Below are 20,462 nucleotides of genomic sequence, written 5' to 3'. Positions count from 1 at the left end.
CTGGAGTGGCATCTGGAGCCCTCCCTGCCTGGCATCACCTGCCTGGGTCTGTCCCACCACGTCACCTCTGTGCCTCTGGCTTTTCTCCAACTGTTCATTCATTCCGTGTTTTAACAACTCTTCCCCAGGCACCTCCACACACCCCCTCCCAGCTCCTACCCCTAAGCCCCCATGGTCACCCACAATGCTGGGCGCCCCACATCCACACTCTTTTCCATTCTTTTATTTTTGTAGTAAACTCTGGAGGTGGCTGTTGGGGGTCATGGGGAGCTGGTGGGGAGGGGGGCCCTCCTGGGTGGGGGCTGGGGGCGGGATTATTGCTCTGAGCTCCCTGTCCCCAGAGGGCCTGTGTGGGGTGGGTGTCAGGACTGGGGCCAGCACAGGGGACACACGGCCACACAAACACACAGGTCACAGCATGGGGGGTAGGGATGAGGGGAGGCTGGGCACCATATTGCACTTCAGGAGAGGAGCCAGGCAGGGACCCCCTCAAACTGGAGCCTGGGAGCAGGCTGGAGGCCATCACATTCCCTCCTCTCTCTGGAGGGGAAGATGAGACCCCCACCCTGGGGTTGGAGAAGAAGACTGGGACAGCCACGTGCCCAGCCCTGGGAGGGGCCAAGGGCTGATCCCCGGCCTCTGGCAGGACATCGAGGGCAGACCAGACGAAGGAAGAGGCTGCACGGGTAGTGGCCCTGGTCCCTGCCCCGGCAGAATCCATCACCCCATGCCGGCTCAGCTGCCAACCCCCCCTTTGCCCGCCTTGGACTTGGGGGGCACAGGGAGGCCCTCGTCGCCCTCACTGTCAGAGCTGCAGCCGCTGACATCCGTGATCTCCAGCTCCGAGTCGCTGTCCTCCTTCCCGCCCAGAGCAGCCTCTGGACCCCCAACCCCTGGCAGTGCCAGGCGGGGAGCTGCTGCCAGGCCCGAAGGGCGCTCGGGGCCCAGGCCCTCCCCCGTGGCAGCCAGGAGAGGTGTGGTTGTGGGGCCTCCCCCTGCCCCTGCCGAGGGCAGGTGGCCCAGGGAGCTGGCCAGAGGGTTGGGGTAGAAGTGTGGGGGATAGAGAGAAGGAGGCAGCTTGGGAAAGGGGCCAGCGAGGTAGGGGTTAAAGTTCCAGGGATACTCGGGGAAAGCACGGCTGTAAGGACCCAGCAAGCCAGGGGGCTTGGAGTAGCTGGTGGCACCTGGAGGGCACAGGGGGCGCGTCAGGCTGGGCCACTGCTCCACTGTTGGGGCTGTCTGCCTGGGCCTTAGCAAAGGGTGCTACCAAACTACTGTGTTGCCCGTACTGTGTTCTCCCCTTTGTCCCTCCCTCACGGCATCCACCCACCCTCTAAAGGCATCCCCCATTCTCACCTCCCCCACTCTCCCTATTCCTTTAGTGCCCCTGTAAGCCTTTCTCCCAGCCTGTCCCCTTTTCCAATTTCCCTCCTCACTGCCTCCCCCCTTGAATCCTCTGGCTTTTAAATACACAGGAGCAGCCTTGCCCCAGGCCTCCTTCCTGCATCCTATCTCCGTTTTTGCCTTCCATCAAACACAGGCAGCATTCCCCCACCCGGCACCTCTGTACCCCCGGGGCCCTTACCGGAGCCCAGGAATGGGAAAGGGCTGTCCAGACGCAGTTTGTCCGTCTCAGGGGTGAACAGGGGCAGCCGGGCCCCTGGCTCTCCCAAGCGTGGGGCAGAGAACAGGGTCTGCAGGGTCTGGAGAGGCAGGTGAGGGAGGTGGCTCTGCTCAGACTGGCTGCCCCCTCCCCAAGGGGTGCATGGCTGGGGGGACATCAAATGCCTCCATTCTGGGACCCCAGCCTTCTAACTCACCTCGGGGGTGAGGGGAGGAGCATCTGGCCCAGGGCCCCCCCCAAAGGGACTGGGGGTCAGCAAGAGTGGGGATCCTGTGGTGGCTGCTGCCACATCCAACAGTGGGTAATTGACAAGCACAACTTTGCTGAAGTTGAACTTGTAGGTGAACCTCTTCCCTTTGGTCTTGTGGAGAATCCTCTTGTTGTAGTAGTAGCTGTGGGGAGAGGGAGAATGGGGTGGGGAGTAAAGGGGGAGCCCTGAACCCATACTGTGCCAGCCACAGAGCATAACAATTGGGGAAACTGAGGCTCACAAGTCCCTTGATCAAGGTGCCAGGACTAGGAAGGAGTGAGGCAAGGGCTGGGGTCCTGGCCTGTGTGGCTCCAAAGCCCAGACCATGGGTCCTTCCTCCTTGCCTGCCTTCCACTCAAGGAAGTGCTTACACTTGTGCAGAGTCCTGCATGCAATCCATTGGGATTCTGCCCCAGGAAGTGGAGGAAAAGCCCCCAGGGGGCGGGGGCCTAGAGGGACAGTGGGGAGAAGGGGCAAGGTGAACGTCCAGGCCACAGCCCTCCTCACCGCAGGGCCCGGCTCAGCTTGTCATAATTCATGTGGGGCTTGCACTTGCGGACGCCCCAGAGCCTGGCCACCTCGTCGGGGTCCTTGATGACGAATTCCCCGTAGTCCCCCTGCCAGGCGATGACACCCTGGTACTCCTCCTTCTGCAGCAGCTCCAGGATAAAGTGCCACAGCTGGATCTGCCTTGAGCCAGGGGACGACTCCGGCTTGTAGGCCCAATCCGGAAAGGCAAACCCTGGGAACAGAGGCAGGGGAGTGGCCCCTGCTTGGAACCCAGGAGGCACCCAGCCCTTGCCCTGCTCCCGGCCTCTGATGAGCAGCTGCTCAGGCTCAGGCATTCCCACTCTCCAGACCCCACTTGGTGTCTAGTCCCCAAATTGTCCAACTAGCAGGAGAGACCTCAGGGGACCCTAGGTTGGCACTTCCAGCCTGATCTCCTATCTTGGCACAACTCTTCCAGATTCAGTGTCCTGGGGTGGAGGGTGGGAACAACCAGTTTCCTCCATCCTCGCTGGAGCTGGGAAGGGCACCCCCTCCAGAGCATTATCCCATCCCTCAGTTGTCCCCCATTCCCGCCAGCCTGGGAGGTCTCGTCTCCCCTGCGCTCTGAACTGCCCTGGATTCCTGCTGTCTCCCGTCCCCCCTGTGCCTTGCCCTCTGCTCCATGTCTCCCCAAAGGCTCCCGCCGCTGACCCCACCTTGGCACATCCAGGCTGGGCCTGTGTGTACACATGTCTGAGCATCTGTCCATCTATGCCTTTCACGTCCCCGTGTCCCCTCACTATGTCGGTCTAGAAGCAGTGTGTGTATGCAGATACCCATAACACATGTCACACAGACATCCACTCACCCTCAAAGGACACACAGCTATACCCTGGGACACAGATGCACCAGACACACACTCCTGCAGGGGCACAACACACAACACACAATGTACCACAAAGATGGACATGCCAGACACCCCACATTGCATACCCCGTCCCCACACAAAAGTACACACCTCAGGCCCCTCAGAACTGGGTCCCACTACAACACTACCATGACCAGAAACACACAGGACCCCAAGGGCCCAAATAAGACAGTGTGGTGGAGACGGTGAGTCAGCATCAAGACACCTGTCAACCTGACACATGCAAGGTGACACCATGACCAAACAGCCTCCCAAGCCCCGCCCCCCACACACACAGGCACCACAATCTAACATACCTCGCCCAGCATCACACGTCATTTACACGGTGTCCTGCATCCTGTTGTCCAAATACGCCCAGAAGTTGGGTGGAAAGGGGATGTGCCTGCCCACCCCTAAATCTCACCTCCCACCCAGAAAGCCCAGGCCCTGGGTCCCACCTCTGTGCTCATTCCTGTGCCATATCCTCTGCCCCTCTCCCCTCCTCAGAGACCCCAGACCTAGGCATGAAGACAGAAGGCAGCACTGGCCTACAAAGAGTTAAGGGCCGTGCAAGAAAGGGGAGGAGGCATGGCTACACGGCTGTGTGATCCCCCCTGCGGTTCCTTGCCCTCTCTGGCTAATTAGGATTTCCGGGGTGGGCAGCCAGGAAGAGCAAGGTCCTGCCCAGGCTGCCTGGAGTATAAATGTGGGTGCTAACGCCTCCCTGCCTGAGGCTGGGGAAGGCCAGGCAGTTTCTTCATTAATGGGAGAATTTTCTCTCAACTCCATTCCAGGTCCTTAGATGACAGGGTTCAATCAACATGGAGCTCTGGCCCATTCCACACCCAGAACACAAGTATGTCCTAGTGGGGAAGCAACTATCACAGACACACCACACGACCCCAAAGATGACAATGTGCAACTGGACATACCATCCTCGTGCAGACACACACCCGAACCCGGCAACGCCACAGGATGTCCTCAACTGTGTTGTACCTGCTAACACACGCACCTAGAGAGAGTACCCCAACCTCAGCACAAAGGCACACATACATTGTGACAGACAGCCCCCCACTCAGTCACACTCAGTGATACAGATGTGAGAAACACACACACACACCCCAACACAGACACAGCCCCCACTACATGGCACCAGGACGTCGGTTCTGAATGCTACATGCCATGCAGCAGACCAGGAAGGACAAGCTGAAGGTTCTTCGTCTCACTGAGGCAGGTACACAGTCGGCGAGCTGGCAGACACCCCCCCCAATCTAACACGCAGACACACTAGACATCCCAAAGAAAGACAACGCAGCCCAGAGACACTGAGTTAGCCTCAGGTGCATATCCGAGCCTGCACACGCTCACACAAAGACACACACTGCGCGGATACACACACACTCTCCCAGTGTGACCCCTTCTTCCAGAAACACTCAAGTGTGACACAGGGACACACTCCAACACCCCAAATAGCCAGGCACAGAATCTGTCTCCACACACACACACACACACACACACACACCTGTGGGGCATATCACTTGGACTCAAATGCACATCTAAGCCAGTCTTACTGTCCACATCCCCAGCTCTGAACATCCACTTCTGAGCGAGCCGTCCTCTCTTCCAGGGCTCCGGCTGGCTGGGCCGTGACTCCACGTCCCCCTGCCTGGGTCGTCCCGTCTGTCCATCTGTCCTCCAGCGCCAGGCCTACTGCCTCGTCTGGCCCCTACCCTTGCTCCAACACCCCTGCCTGTCTCTGGTCCCCCTGCTTCTCTTTGCCTGCAGGTCTTGAGTGGAAGCAGGTCGAGATGTGCACGGCAGAGACCCCAGGACCTTAGGCCCCCAGATCTCTGTGCCTCTTGCACCTCAATACCTTACCCACCCTCCAAAAGACCCTCACGTCCCAGCAGGCAGGTGGCAGGGACATCTGGCTGTGAAGTTTTTAGCCAAGTTTTTCATTAAGGGGACTCTGACAGAGACCTGGGAGGTAGAGGGAGGAGAGTGAGAGATCAGAAAGGAGGGGCCGGCTGGGAAGGCCCGAGGGCTGGGGGGAGGGGGTCCAGGCCAGTTACCAGGGGTCCAGAGAGCCGGCAGGGCAGGCGGGGTGAAGAGAAGGTCGGAGACGCAGCTACAGTCCATGGTGGAGCTGGCCCTGCAGAGACGCCAGGACAGACATGCAGGGACAGACAGGCAGGGACAGGATGGGGCGGGTGGGAGAGACGGCAGTCAGCGGGGACAGGTGCTGCCCAGGGGCTCCCCCCTCTGCCCAGACTCTGCCCAGCCTGATTCCCACCACCCTCTCTCCTCACATCGCACCCTGACACCCCACGGCCCCCTGTCCCATCTCTCCCAGTTCCTCTCCCCGCCCTGTGACACAGAGCCTTCCCTCCCAGCCTCCTGGGCTGCCTCCCCTTACTCTGTGCCTCTCTCACTGAGCACCAGGGCGCTCCCAGCCTCTCCTCGCGCCTTGCCACTCGCTCGCTCGCTGGCTCACTCTCACTCTCTGGCTCACCCACCCGCCCGCAGCCTCTCTGCCACTGTCTCTCCAGCTCCATCTCGCACCTGACCTCTCGCTCCGTCTCTGCGTCTCTGGGTCTCCCTCTGTTCTCTCTGTGGCTGCCCCAGATTTATCTCCCTCCGAACCTCTCCTCCACCCCCGGACTCCCAGCTGAACCCCTGGGCTGGCCACGCAGCAGCCTGGCACTCTCATCTGTCCGCCCGGAGCTGGCCAGAACCAGACACCCGCCCGAAGGGCTGGGAGGGGACAGGCCCAGCCCCAGTCCTCCACACACCCACCCTCAGAGCAGCCCCCAGCGCCGGCATGTGCGCTCCCACAGACACCCCTCTTTCAACCTGCAGCTCACCCTGTACATCCCTGCTACTTGGACCTGCCTCCTCGCCTCACACACCCCTTTCCCCTTAGATCTGCCTTCCCCAAACATTCCCCCCTCAAACACCCCTTCTCCCTTAGGTCTGCCTCCTCCAGACAGCCTTCCTCAAACACCCTTTCCCCTTGGCTCTGCCTCTTCCTTTAGACACACTTTCCCCCTTGGATCTGCCTCTTCTTTCAGACACCCTTTCCCCCTTAGATATGCCTCCCCTCTCAGACCTCCACTCCCTCAGATACCCCTCTCCTAAGGTACCCCACCCCCTTCTTGCCCTATCTCTCAGAACCTTTCCCTTTTCTGACAGCCCCTCCCCATCAGACACCCCTGCACCCCAGACACCCACACACGTGGATGTTTGCTCCTCTCAGACACCCACTCCAGACACCCTCTCCCTGAGATACTTCAGCCTCTCATACTGTTAAATATACCATTCCTCTCAGACACCCTGCTGCTCCCCAAAGATCCCACAGACCCCTCAGAAACCCAGACACTCTATTCCCCCCATAAACCCCACCTCACCCCTTGGACACCTGACAAGACTTGTCACATAGCCCATTTCCTCCCAGACTTGTCCAGTCTCCCACAGACACCCTCACCCCCAACCTCTACCAGCCATGTCTACTGAGGTCCCTCCCACGCACCCCTCTCCAGCTCTCAGGTCCCTCTGGGGGCCAGCCCCTCCCCCACCCCATCTGCCTCCTCAGGGTCTCCCTCTATCCCCACACCCCTGTCTCCCAACTTTCTCTTCTTATCTCCCTCCCTGTCTCTCTCTCTTTATCTCTGTCTCTCTCCTCACATGGTTTCTCTTTTCCCTTCTTTCTCCTGTCACCATCACTCCCATTTTTCTGTCTCTCTTCTCTCTTATGTTTATCTCCCCTCAACCTGGGGTGCCTCTTGCCCATCTCTGTGGCCCTCTGTCTCTCACCACCTCTCTCGGTCTCTCTCCCTCCATCACTCAGTCTCTTTTCCTATTTCTGTCGTCCACGCCCACCACCCCCATCTCTTTTCCACATCTGTCTCTTCCTGTTCCCCCATCCCTTCTCCTGTCTCTCTCTCCCTATCTCCCGAGTTCTTCCATCTCTCAGTCTCTCTTGCTTCCTCTCTTTCCCCTATCTGTCTCTTTTCCTCCTCCTCTCTGTGTCTCTCTAACTCTCCCACCTCTGTGTCTCTCTGCCCCCACCCGGCCCCATCTCCATCTCTCTCTTCATCTCCCTCCCATCTCCCCATCACCCCGACTCCTCCGCACCTCTCCCCGTCCACCTCTCCCACCTCCCTGGCTCTCTCTGCCTCTCTGGGTCCCCTCCCTCCTTCCTCCGCCCCTGTCCCCCCCCCCCATTGGCCCCTCTCATTTCCGTGTTGGTTTTGATTTCTCTTCCCGATGCTTTCAACTCCCCGCCGCCTCCTCCGGACACGTTATAACGAGGAGCCGTGGGATCGGCGCTCCGGGCCCTGCTCCCACGCTCCCCCCGCCGTCTCTCACACACATCTCTGCTGTCTCTTGGTCTCTGCCTGCCACTTCTCCCATCTCTGTCCCCCCCAAACCCCACCCCCACCCCACCCCCGCCTCTGTCCTGCAAGCCGCAAGCCCACGGGGGATTGGGTCCCTGCCTCCTCCTTCCATTCTGTCCCATTCCCTGCATTTCTACCCTAACCGTCCTGGTTCGCAGCCCCATGTCTGTGTCTCTGGGTCCCCATGTCTGTGTCTCTGGGTCCCCATGTCTCCATCTCTTCACACCACTCGGCTTTTATGTCTCTGGGTCTTCACATCTCTCCGCTCCACATTCCTGTCTCCTTCTCTCTCTGTCTCTGTCTCTACGTCTCTGTGTCTCTGTTTCAGTCCTAGTGTCCGTCTCTTGGGGCCCCTTTGATCTTGCCCTGCCCCTGGCACCCCGCTGGCCCCATTGATTGCTGATCGACCGATGGAGGTAGCAGGCCTTTGGGCCGATCTGCGGGGCGAGCAGGCAGTAGGACAGCCATACAGACTGACAGACAGACAGCTGGCCCCAGCCCGGGTGGCTTCAGAGGGGGAGCTGCTGCACCCCCCACGGCTCCCCGCCGGCCGCGGTGCGGATGGGGACTCCGGGCAAGCTTTAATTTTTAATTTTATTTTGCTTCCTCCACACCCCCTGCCCCCCATCTCCACCGCCCGCAGCCATGGCACTGAATGTGTGTGCGCGTGTGCACACAGCAGTGTGGAGAGGGGCTGGGCAGGCTAAGGCTGCCGCCCTCCTCTCCCTGCCAACCAGTTACATAAACCCACACCCCAACTCATGCACACACACCACACTGTCACACAACATGTCACACAGACACATGTCAACAAAGTAACACATACCACACTGTCACACAGGTCAACCAAGTGACACACACCACATTGTCACACACTATACATCACAAAGATGTGTGATGCATGTGTCAACAAAATCATATGTACCAAGACTGTCACAACCAACACACATCACACAGACCCACACAGCAACCCAGGCATACATACCAACATGTCAAACACAACACACAGACATGTTTGTCAAAATAGTCACACACACCATGACTGTCACACACATCTTGGTCACAGACATTCACACAGAAACACAGACACACAATTATACACAGGTACACCCACAAGACACACATCAATTCAGTCCCACAATCACAAATCATAGACACACATTAACAGAGACACACAATCACAGAACGAGGTTCATAATCAGTGCCGACATGGAAACCTACAAGCACACAGTGACACAATGCCACACAGAAACAGAGACATACCCAGGCATGTAGACACATGCACCAGCACAGCCAAGCCAGTCACACACAAGCGACACAAAAGCACACAGTCACACAGACAAGCACTAACTAGAGACCCTGCACCTGTGATCCGGCATGCATGGTGACAGAGATGCACACACCACCCAACACACACACACACACACACACACACGCACGCGCACACACACAGACTAGCCCGAACAGCAGCACACTCAGACACACAGGCCATCTAGGGGAGATGTTGGGTCAAGATGTGAGTGGGCACTCAGAAGTAAAGCCACCAGGGGCCCCGCTGTTCCTACCTCCGTCTGCCCAGCTGTCTGACTGTCCATCCACCCATCTCAAGCCTATCTCTGCATGTGTGTGCATGTGTGTGTGAGGTGTGCACTGTGTCAGGCCTGCTTCTACTGCTGTCTCTCTAGAGACAGGTCTCCCGGCCTCTCTCAGGCCCTGCTGGGTGTTAGTGACTCTCTCTCTCTCACTGAGGGTCTTTGTGGCTCCATCTCTCTGTCTGCCTCTATCTCCAAATAGCTCCATCTCTGAATGTCCCTGTTTCTTGTCTCTGTCTGGGTGTCTCTGTCTCTCTCTGTCCCTCTCTGTCTCTCCAGGCATCTCTCTTTGCCTCCCACCATCCTGGCCCCTTGGGCTGGGGTTTAACCAGTTGTTTTGATTTCTCTAAGCTGCTCCGGCCGCCTCAGGAGCTGCCTCAGGCCTTACACCCCCACCCAGCCCCTTCATCCCTCACCCAGCCCCCCCACCTCCCCTTAACACAATCTGCACAAGTGGAATGAAAATTGATTTTTTTTTTAAATTTCATATCTTCTCCAGGGCTCTGTCTAAAGAGGAGAGAGACGCGGCCCAAGACCCTTCTCCCTCCACCGCCCCCACACACACACACATCACACCCAGATGCACACACATACACCCTGACGCTCTGCTTGCACCCACCCTAAGACACACCCCTCCCTACACCACACACCTGTGTAGGACACATCTATACACACGGTAGAGACACACAGCAAACTCCCTACACACACTCCTGCTGGACTCCCACCAGTAGGCGCCCTTTACACACCACACGCAGCTTGGCTGCCTGCTGTCACACACTACACATGCACAAGCTCACACGCATACCTGTCCATATAGATCATGGCCACGTCCATGTGTACACAAACCCAGGTTTAGGGATCATCCCACCACAGGCACCCAGGAGATCCCAAGACTGTCCCAGGGCAGTTGGGGTCAGGAAGGTGACAAGGGCCTTCCTGCCAGGACTTGCCCCCCAACCCCCGAGGTCACCCCCACTCCTACCCCTGCCCGTGTCTACCAAGTCCTGTGGCCTGACCCTGGGTGAGGGTGTCTCTGTGCCTGGGGTACACGCGCGTGCGCAAACACACATGCTCACACACACACACACACGCAGCCCTCACTACGTCTCTCATGGCTGCACAGTGTTGTCTCCACAACAGTCTCGTTCATTTGAGCACCGGCTCATCCCCAAACAGGCACACAAAGCACACAGACACACCAAACACACACCGGTGCTCACACGCCATCACAGAGACACAGCCGCATACATTGTAGGGCATCCGTTCACGCAAGGAGTATACACACGTACCACTCAACAGTCACAAATAAATACACAACCACACACACAGCCTTCGACACTCTTCAGGGCTGGTCACACACAATATCATTCACTCAGTTCTTATGAGCTGACACTTCTCGTCCAGCCTGTCACATTCAGCTTCCCAAAATGACTGCACACATGCACACAAACACACTCATACACACAAAACATTGTTCACGCCTGATCCCAGACTCAGATACAAGCCCACAGGCTTGTCAGAGACACAACAACCCCTTAACACAAACGCACTGCCATGCTAGCTCACACAGCCAGTCTCTGATGCACAGATTTGGGGGATTTTGTGACCTTGTCCCAAGGCTAGTCCTCACACCCACCTTCACCAGCCCGGCTCCTGGGGTCCTGTCGGGGTGACACTCACTCAGTCCTCCCAGCCTGTCTCCCTTGGACAAAGCCTTCTTGTCTCCTGGCCCTCAGAGATGTGGGTTGTCCTGTCTTGGTCACTTAGCCACGCTGCATGGCCACTGACTCAGGAACTCCAGACATGGCACAATTCCAGAATTTGGACAATCACCAGACACTCAGAGTAAGTTCCACACACAGGTCACACATATGTTCACAAACACGACACACATGGCTTTGCTCAGCCCCCCCCCCCCCCAGTCTCAGGCACCCATACTTAGTCACCTGTGCATAGGAACACACAGAACTCCACATGTCACATTCACATATGCCACAACACAAGTTACACAGTCACGAAAAGACAGCCAAGACCCCTCCATACACGCAGTGTCACGTACCATACACACACATGAACCTCTGCAGAGGCTGCATTATGCAAGACACAGGGACAGATTAGCAGACAGACGGGGCACAGACTCCCAGCCTGAAGAAGGTGCTCCTGACACCAGTTTGGGGTGGTTAAGAGGCATCAAGCCAGGGCAGGGATGGAGACCTCACACCCCACCCCAGCTCTCCGTGTCTCTCCCTCTAGCTGGCATCTCTGTTTGGGGTTGTGTGTCTCTCTGGGTCTCTGTCTCTCTCCCCGAGTCCCAGTCTCTGCACAGACATCCCTGGGGCTGCGGCCAGCACGCGAAACGGTTTCAGTGGGGGGTGGCGAGGGAGCATCCCCAGGGAAGTGGGAGCCGCAGTGCCACGCACCCCGCCTACCAAACAGCGCTGGGAGAAGGAAGAGGGAGGACAGAGGCGAAACTGCTATGCGGACCCAGAGCTCAGGCTGCTCCCCCAACCTCTGTGGGGGTCCTGCCCCTCCTTTCAGAGACCCAGAGAGATGGAGGAAGTGCAGGGGTCGGAGGGGGAGACAGAGAGAAGGAGAGACACCCAGAGAGGAGCAGAGACAGAGAGAGGGAGACAGAGAGACAGGGAGAGATAGACAGGGGGCAGAGACACAGAGTGAGGAACAGAGACAGAATGAGAGAGACAGAGAGGAGCAGAGACAGAGACGGGGAGAGACAGAGAGAGGGGGACAGAGACAGAGAATGAGAGAGACAGAGACAGAGAGAGGAGCAGAGACAGAGGGGGGAGAGATAGAGAGGGACAGAGACACAAAGAGGGAGAGAAATAGAGTGAGAGAGACAGAGAGAAGGCGGAGACAGAGAGGAGAGATCCAAGTCAGGGGAACCTGGAAAAGGTGAGTGAGTCAGAGAGGTTTGACAAAGTGAATTAAAGAGCTGGAGGTCAAGGGAGAGAGCCGCTGGAGAGGAGACCCTGGGTCAGGGAGGAAGGAGAGGAGGGGGCAGAGATGCGGAAAATTGAGGGATTAGGGCAGAAGCAAAGGAAGAGCCTGAAGATGCAGGGTGGGGGTGGGAGAAGTGGGAAAGCCCTGAGAGTGTGGCAGGCACCGGCTGATCTCAAGTGTGGGTTCAGGGCCACTGCGATGCCCACCTTGGCCCTTTAGCAATCCTGGAGGTCAGCTCAGGGCTATCACACCAACTCCAAACCCCCTCACCCCCCACCTCCACCTGGCCCCATCCCCACACCTCAGCCTGCCTCATCCAGAAACCCAACCTCTTCCCAAGGCAAGTCTTTCCTCAATTCCAGCTCCCTCTCCATCTCATCCCCACACCCCAGGCTCTGCCTGGCTGCCTTGGCTGGACCTTCTGGCCCCAAGCCTTCCACCAGAGAGACAGTGACAGATGTGCACTGGCTGGAATTGCCAAGGGGCAGGGGTGCTGTGTGTCCTGTTCATGGGGCTTAGCACACCAAGTATGTGCTCAGGAAATATTGTTTACATGGAATTCAGATGAAACGGAGCAAGGGAGGGAAACAGAGAGACAGAGAGGTGGTGAGTCAAAGGGACAGAAAGCCAAGAACCAAGGGACAGAGATGGAGTTGGACCAGTAAAACCTGGAGCCAGTGGGCAGAGAGATAGGGATGGAGAGAGAGAGGAATGGAGCAGAGAACCAGAGGGACAGGGAGGCAGAGGGACAGACGAGGGGCAGAGGCTGAGACACAGAAACAGAGAGAGACAGGGAATTAAATGGAGAAGGAAATGGACTCAAAAATGGGGAAGAAGTGGGTGACTAAGGGTCAGAGAAAATGAGGAACAGACACATGGGCTTAAAGGCCCAAGAAGGCAAATATGAGGGCAAAGTAGGCAGTGAGGTGGGGAGAGACACAGGGGGACAGAGAAACAAGAGACAGAGAGCAGGGCCCGAGTGCCCGGGGAAGGTGTGGGGCCTGGGCAGGATGGAGCTTGGTGCCTGGGCTGCGGGGATCCCACAAGGGCCAGAGAAGGGCCGGGGTCCAGAGGGCTGGGGGAGGCTCGGGGCTCCAGGGGCATCGCACGGTGCTAATTCAGCGCCATCGATCAGATGGGATGAGAGCAATAAATTATTGTGACAAGATGCAATCCTGGCCCGCGCACTGCCGCCGAGCAGATCGATCCCTGTCCCCAGCCCCACACTGGGTCCCATGCCCAGGCCTCAGCCAGGACTCCTCTGCCCACCTCTCTCTCCATTTCCCCCACGACACACACTGACAGCCAGGTGGGGTGGCAGCCCTTGGGAAGAGACAGAAACAGAGAGGGACTCACAGATGGAAGATTAGCCCCTATCTGTCCTGGGTCCTCTTGCTGCCCTCAGCACCCCATCCTTACCACGATCTGGGAGGTAGCAACTATCATGATGCCCATTTCACAGATGTGGAAACTGAGGCTCAGACAGGGAAAGTAACTTGGCCAAAGTTTCACAGGGGTAAGTGGTGATGCCTGGACTTAAATAGGGGTAAGTATGACTTCAAGCCTCCCAATATATGCACTGTCAGAGGAGAAAACAAGGGACAGAGAAGAGGAGGAAGGAGATGAATAGATAGATAGATAGATAGATAGATAGATAGATAGATAGATAGATAGGAATAAGGGGGGGAGGATGAGACAGACAGAGAGTACAGGACACAGAGAAACAGAGTCAGAAAGCTATAAAGAGATATGGAGACATACAGAGACAGTGAGAAAGAGAAATGGAGAAACACAGACAACTAAGAGACAGGGAGGGAGGAAAAGAGACAGAGAGAGATAGAGAGACAGAGACACAGAAAGAGATAGGGAGACTCAGCTTCAGATATCGGCAGAGAGGGAGATGGGCAGAGGAAGCAGAGGTGGAGATAGGAAAGGAATGAAGGTAGGACAGGTACACAGGAAACATGGGAGAGCAGGAAAGAGGTGCCTGTAGAAACGGTGGTTCCGGAGACCATGGTGTGCCTGGGGAGACATATGTGTATTGGCAGGAGACTGTGCTGGCTCCAGGCTGCTGGGGGTTGGGTGGGGATGAGGATGCAGTGACAAGCTTGGCCAGGAGAGCAATGTCAGCCAGTGCCTGCGTGTCCCAGGGCAGGAGTGGAGGGAGAAGGTGAGGTTGGATGTAGGAGAGCTGGCGGGGAAGGGAGAAGCAAGTGTGCCCCCAAGTGACTAAGTGGACAGACAGATGAGTCTGCAGAGGAAGGAGGCAGAGATGGGAGGCAAGGACACCTGGATGATAAGTCAGATGGTCTGTTTGACTCAAATCTCCAATATCTACCAGTTTCTAAGACCTCAAAGAAATCATTCCATTTTTCTGGGCTCAGTTTCCTTCTCTGTAAAACGGGGATAAGAGTAAGTGCCTGTCTCATAAGGGTCTCGTGAGTATGAAATGAGGTGTTGGATCTGAAGAGCTGGGAACAGTGCCTGTCACAGAGAAGCTGTAATGAGCAGTAGCTGGCAACATGTTATGAGTGGGTGCTGCTCAAGGAGGGGTCTGTGGAGCAGCGGCATCACCTGGACCTTGTTAAAAATGCGGCGTCTCGGGCTCCACCTCAGACCTGCTGCACCAGAACCTCTGAGGTGAGGCCCAGGCCTCTGTGTTCCAACAAACCCTCCAGGTGTTCTGACCTACACTGAAGTCTGAGAACCTCAGACTACAGGCATTCTGTACCATGCAGTGGGCAGCTGCGCGACGGCTGGAGAGAGGTATGACGTGTTTAATAAATGCTACAGGTGTGCCTTATACTCACCAAGAAAGGTGTTCCCTGAGGACACAGATGGCTGGTGACATGTTCTATGAAAAAGGACAGATATTTCCAGAGGGGAGCAGGCTGCAGACAGGTGTGTGGAATCTGAAGGTTTGGCTGTAAAGGTGTGGGGTGGCAGGCTGCATGAGCAGGTAGTGGAGATGAGCATAGCTGACACAAGGTGGTTGAGGGTGCACAATGCTTGAGAAAGCTATGAAAGGACAAGGGTTACATGGATACCAGGATGAGGAGAAGGTCAGACGGGGACCCAGTGTTGGGAGTCAGGTGCACGTATCTGGGGCAGGAGTGTGGCCAGAAGTAGGTGTTCCCTTTGGGGACAAGATGGGGAGGCCAGGGCTATGGCAGAGACCTGGGTGATAATATGTGAAGCAGAAAGAGATTAAGGAGGGCAGTGTTGACGTCTCAGTGCCTGTTTGTTGAAGAAATGAGTGAACGTGGTACCGGAGCAGATGCTGTCTGAGGTAGACAGGTAAGGAACAGGCCGGTGTGAGGAGATATTGGTATGACCTTGTGCAGCAAGGAAAGAGAAAGTGAGAAACATGAGAAATTAAGGAGGTGGGAAAAGAAGAAAAATGGATAGATAGTACCTGAGGGACAGGTGTGGGGAAACAGGTATACGGGTGAGGCAGATACCAGTGGCCAAGGATAGATTCCCTGCCCAAACGTGTGTATGTGTGAAGTGGTGTTGAATGTTGTGAGAGATAGTGAGACAGAGAAAGGCAGAAACAGAGAGACAGTGAGGAATCAGACACAGGCGAGCAGCAAGTGCGCAAGTGGAACAGGTATGACTTTCAGAGGACAAGGGCTTGTAGGAGACTTCATGGCAGGGGAGGGGCATGAGAAAGAAGGATATGCATGAAACTCAGGGGCTAAGGCATGTTTGAGCAATTAGGTGGTGTTGGGGTTAGGAGACAGGTAAGGTTTGTTCATGTTCTGTCTGAGATGAGTCATCTGAAATGACAACTGGAAAAGACAGGTATGGGGGAGTCAAGTGGAAGTAGGTATATTTATGTAAAAGGATGGGAGATGGAATGTGAGGGAGTTAGGTACAGGCAGGGAGAGTGTTGTGAAGCAGGTGTGTTCTTAGGTGACACATGTGTGGGAAGTGCTTCTGGTGAGAGGGTGAACAAAATTAGCATTGTAAGGGAGAAGTGCAGGTGAGAGCCAGGAGGGTGGGAGTGGACAGGTGTTACCTGAGGACAAATCAGGAGGATACATGTGTGAATGCTTATGTGCAAAGGAAGGCGTGTGTGTGTGTGTGTGTGTGTGTGTGTGTGTAAATATGCTTGAGGGGAGGAGGAAAGGGCAGATTGTGGAGAACAGGTATTACCTAGAGAAGCAGGTAAGAAAAGACTCAGGAATAAGAGAACATGGGCATCTTTGTGGCAGGTTTCAAGGGGACAAGTACTACCTGGAGGGTCAAGTGAGAGGAAATAGGTGGTACCTACAGGGGCGGATGAAGGAAACAGGTGCAGAGGACAGGTGTTACCTGCAGGGGCAGGTATAAAAAGACAAATGTTACCTGGAGGTCCAGACGTGGGGAACTGAAGGGGGAACATGGCTGTGACAGGTGTGTTTATAGACAGGTGTGGGTGAAAGGTGTTACCTGAGGCCACAGGTGTGTGCAGCATGACTCTTCCGGGTGGTTTGCTGCCTCGGTTTCACTCACTCCCCTCGCCTCCCCTCCCCAGGGGTCAATTCCGGCTCTCGGTCCCCGCCCATGGCTCCGGCCCTCAGCAGGACAAGCAGTTAGCTCTGGGCTCCACCAGGCTGGGCCTGCCGGGCAGCCGGGGCTCCTGAGGCTGCTTGGCAATGCGGAGCGCGTCTGGGCCTCGGCGGGCCGGCTGGGCGGGGGGAGCGGGCGGGGGGGCCGTTTAGCCGTGATAGATCCGCGCGCCGCTTGTCTCTTAATCTCCGGAGCGACCGATCGATTCGCTATTTCCCTTTGTTGCCAGAAAATTCGATCCTGGGCCTGGAATTAGGTCCCCGGCTTAATCTGAGCGGAAACCAGCGAGGGGAGACAGAGACAGAGATGCTGGGAGAGACAGAGACAGAGAGACAGTGAGAGACAGAAAGGCAGAGACAGAGAGACAGAAAGAGAGATGCCGAGAAAGATAGCAAGAGAGATAGGCACAGAGATTCTGATAGTCTTAAGAGTCGGACCCAAAGAAATACAGATACTGCAAGAGATAAAGACTCAGAAAGAGACAGAGAGACAGATTCTGGGAGAGTAAGAGGTGGACACAGAGATGCTTGAAGAGACAGAGACATTGAGAGAATGAGGAGAGATGCAGCCAGGGAGAGATGGTAGAGGTGGCCCAGCACGGCCCTCTGACAGTTGTGGAATGACTGGGACAGAAAAAGTGTGCGGCACACTAGGCCAGTCACCTGTCCCCAGGAGGACACGGCCCCTGAAAGTCAGGGCCAGGCCTGTACTCCCAACCTGAGTGTACCCCGAGTGTGCAAGCCCAAATGTCCTTCCCACAGCCCCTGTGACCCCCTTAAACCAAATATCCAGATACAAATTTGCAGACTCCTCAATCTTGAAATATAGCTCCAAATATAGACCTCCCAGCCCCCGAAGTCCACCCCCTTGCTGACCCAGCCCCAAATATCCACACCCCCAGTCCTGACCCCCAGCCCCAAACAGTCAGCTCTCAACCCCAAATATCCAGTCTCTTGGCTCTGAGTCTCCAGGTCCCAAATTTCAAGCCCTCAGTCCTGGTCTCTAAACCCCACAAGGACTGTTGCCCCAAATGTCTAGACCCACCCTCAGGTCGGCGGGCTATGCCCCATTCCGAAATATTCAGACCCCAGTCTATCCGGGCCCTCTTCTCCCCCGCGTTTACATACTCCCCGGCTCCCGGCCCCTGCCCCTGCCTCGAGGGCGCACCTCTAGCCCTCCCCAGGGATGGGCGCAGCCCCACCCGCCCCCACTGCCCGAGCGGCGACCCCACCGCCTCTCCGCCTCGGGCTCCAGCCGCCCAGCTCCGAAGGTCTCCCGGGAGCACTAGGGCGCCCCGGCCCCCGCCCCGGGCTGGAATCCCCGCCCCCCATCCCCGCCCCTGCGCGGCCCACCGCTCACTCACTTGCTGGGTTTGCGCATCCGCCCGGTCCCGGAGAAGTGTTTAAAGTTCGGGTCCCATAGCCATGGCCCCGCGGCTTCCTGGGGAGGGGGCACCGGGGTGGGGACGAGGCGGGGGGAGATGCCCGGAGCCCCAGGGGGGGGAACGGACACAGCCAGAGGGGGCACGGTCAGGGAGCGAGAGTCACTGAGAGACTGGGACAGAGGGAGATCCAACACAGAGAGACAGCCAGAGACACAGAGACGGGGCCGAACAGAGACAGGGAGATGCAGAGAGACACGAAACAGACGCACAGAGACCGAGACGCGGGAAGCTGGGGACCGAGCTGCGGGTGGGCGGCGGCGCGGCTAGCGGGGCGCGGGGCCGGGGTCGGGCCGGGGCACCGGGGGCGGCCTCCCGCTCTTTCTCCTCCTCCTCCTCCTGTACTTCCTCCTCTTCCTCCTCCTGCTCTTCCTCCTCCTCCTCCTCCTCCCCGGGCTCCTCCGCGCGCCGCGCGCCTCCCGCCCTCGCGGCCGCCGGGCCCGGCTCGGCGCGCAGATATATGGAGGCGGCGGCGGTGGCGGGCGGTGCGGGGGAGGGGGCGGGAGCGCGATCGATGGAATATAATTTTCCTCAAACTCGGAAAATAAAGTTCAGAGCTGATCAAATTTGAAAACAGATGTCGAATCGCGACTCTAAATAAGGTTCGATCCCGGGACTGAGGGAGTGGGGGTGGGGGACACGGGGTTGGGGGGGTGGAGAAGTGGAGAGACACCCACCTCCCCTTCCCTCCCCGCCGCTCCGGAGGAAGACGCGCGGACAAACGGACCGGACTCGGCGTGAGGTGGAGGCCAGGACCCCTGTTGGACACGCAAAACTGGACCCGGACACACACAGAGCCTGGATAGCAGACACACGGACATAAGAACAAACGGGCATAAGGACACACGAATACAGTAACACAGACAATGCAAACACACACTCACACAGGACACAGCCTAATGGACACATGGACACACAAACCTCCTCAGGAACACACACAGAAGCATATACACAAAGGATGTACACAGCCTGCACACACAGATCTACCCTGACACACAGCCATTCCCTAATCCACTGACCCATAAACTGTACACACGGGCACACACAGATCCGTGGTGACACACAGCTACACTCCACCCCTTGACACGCAAACCCTCACTAATACAGGAGCCATGGGCATGTGGAGAGACGCACAGATAATCACAGACAACCCAGGGCTGCAGACATACTGACAGTGGCATACCCACACAGTTACAGGAGAATACACACACCCCTGCAGTGACCAGGAAGGGCCCAGGTAATCTGCTCCCACTGAAATAACAATAGTCCCTGGCCTCGGGGTTCCTGAGAGCAGCAGTCCCCAGCCCCAGAGTTCAGCTCCCCTCCCAACTCCCTGGCCCAGCCAGACCCCATCCTCATTATCCACCCTCCTGTCCCCTCCCTAGCGGCTTCCCTTCACCCTTCTCCCTCCCTCCCCCATCTTTCTCTCTCCCATTCCCATGTCAGGCTCCACCCCCAAGCCCCAAAGCCACTTTCTCAGGGGAACACCCCTGGAGTCGCCTTCTTCAAGAGGGGAAAGGGCCTGGGGCAAGATAACAGTCCCTAAGAGGATATGTGGTGGCCAGGACTTCTCTGCTAGATCTCTCCGCGCGCTGAGGGAATGAAGAGGACTTCAGACAGGCTCCAGCTCCAACACAGCTCACCACTCACTTGTACAAGTCACTAAACATCCCCAGCCTCAGTTTCTTCCTCTGCAAAATGGGGCAATAAGGACAACTATCTCCTAGAGTTATTGGGAAGGCTGAACAGCAGGATGTGGGGCACTGTGCCAATTACCAAATAGCACACACTTGATCTGAGCATTACTAATTCAACTTAAACATATTAAGAATACTAAACATTCTGCTAGAATTCAAGAATCCCCTCACTGTCTCCACATGGAGCTACACTCTTTCAAGGAGCCAGCAGGAAGTCCCTGTGCTGCGTATTTCTACCCCTTCGTTAGGTGGTCCCTGAGATCCCTTACGACAGCCATGATTGTCTGGTGTCCAGAGCGACCCTGACTGCACACAGTATCCTTGAAGCGAGCTTACCACCTAGGCAGCCTCTGACACTTGTACCCCTTGGGTGTCTGTGACACCTACCAGCCTGGAGAGAACATTCTTCCAGCACTTTCGCAGTGCATGGCTCTGCATGCCAAGGAGGGAATTCTGGAACACCCTCTGTGGGGTAGGACTTCTTACCAGCATGTGACACAGTTTTGGAGAAAGACAACACCCTCCAGGTGGATATGACATTCTTCAAGGGAGC

The 20,462-nt window shown here is 56.9% G+C and overlaps 1 protein-coding gene across 2 annotated transcripts; it reads right to left on the bottom strand.

The window, feature by feature from the left end:
* Positions 1 to 22: 22 nt before the first annotated feature.
* Positions 23 to 18,578, bottom strand: ERFL (ETS repressor factor like). Of its 2 annotated transcripts, XM_074314276.2 has the most exons (6): positions 18,135 to 18,578; positions 5,343 to 5,422; positions 2,382 to 2,616; positions 1,821 to 2,016; positions 1,586 to 1,703; positions 23 to 1,184 (listed from the first exon to the last, which is right to left on the bottom strand). In XM_074314276.2, the coding sequence occupies exons 1-6, from the start codon at positions 18,149 to 18,151 to the stop codon at positions 736 to 738; spliced, it is 1,095 nt and encodes a 364-aa protein (XP_074170377.1). In that variant the 5' UTR covers positions 18,152 to 18,578; the 3' UTR covers positions 23 to 735. The 2 variants fall into 2 exon arrangements, with proteins under 2 accessions (XP_074170377.1, XP_088656273.1); XM_088800147.1 differs by lacking the exons at positions 5,343 to 5,422; positions 18,135 to 18,578 and having other exon boundaries at positions 2,382 to 3,011.
* Between the last annotated feature and the right edge of the window lie 1,884 nt (positions 18,579 to 20,462).

This window comes from Rhinolophus sinicus, chromosome 8 (assembly GCF_057876585.1).
Source record: "Rhinolophus sinicus isolate RSI-liver-muscle chromosome 8, RSI-T2T, whole genome shotgun sequence".
Taxonomy (NCBI): Eukaryota; Metazoa; Chordata; class Mammalia; order Chiroptera; family Rhinolophidae; genus Rhinolophus; species Rhinolophus sinicus.
Note: the sequence above shows the minus strand (reverse complement) of the source record. Positions and strands in the feature narration are given on the sequence as shown.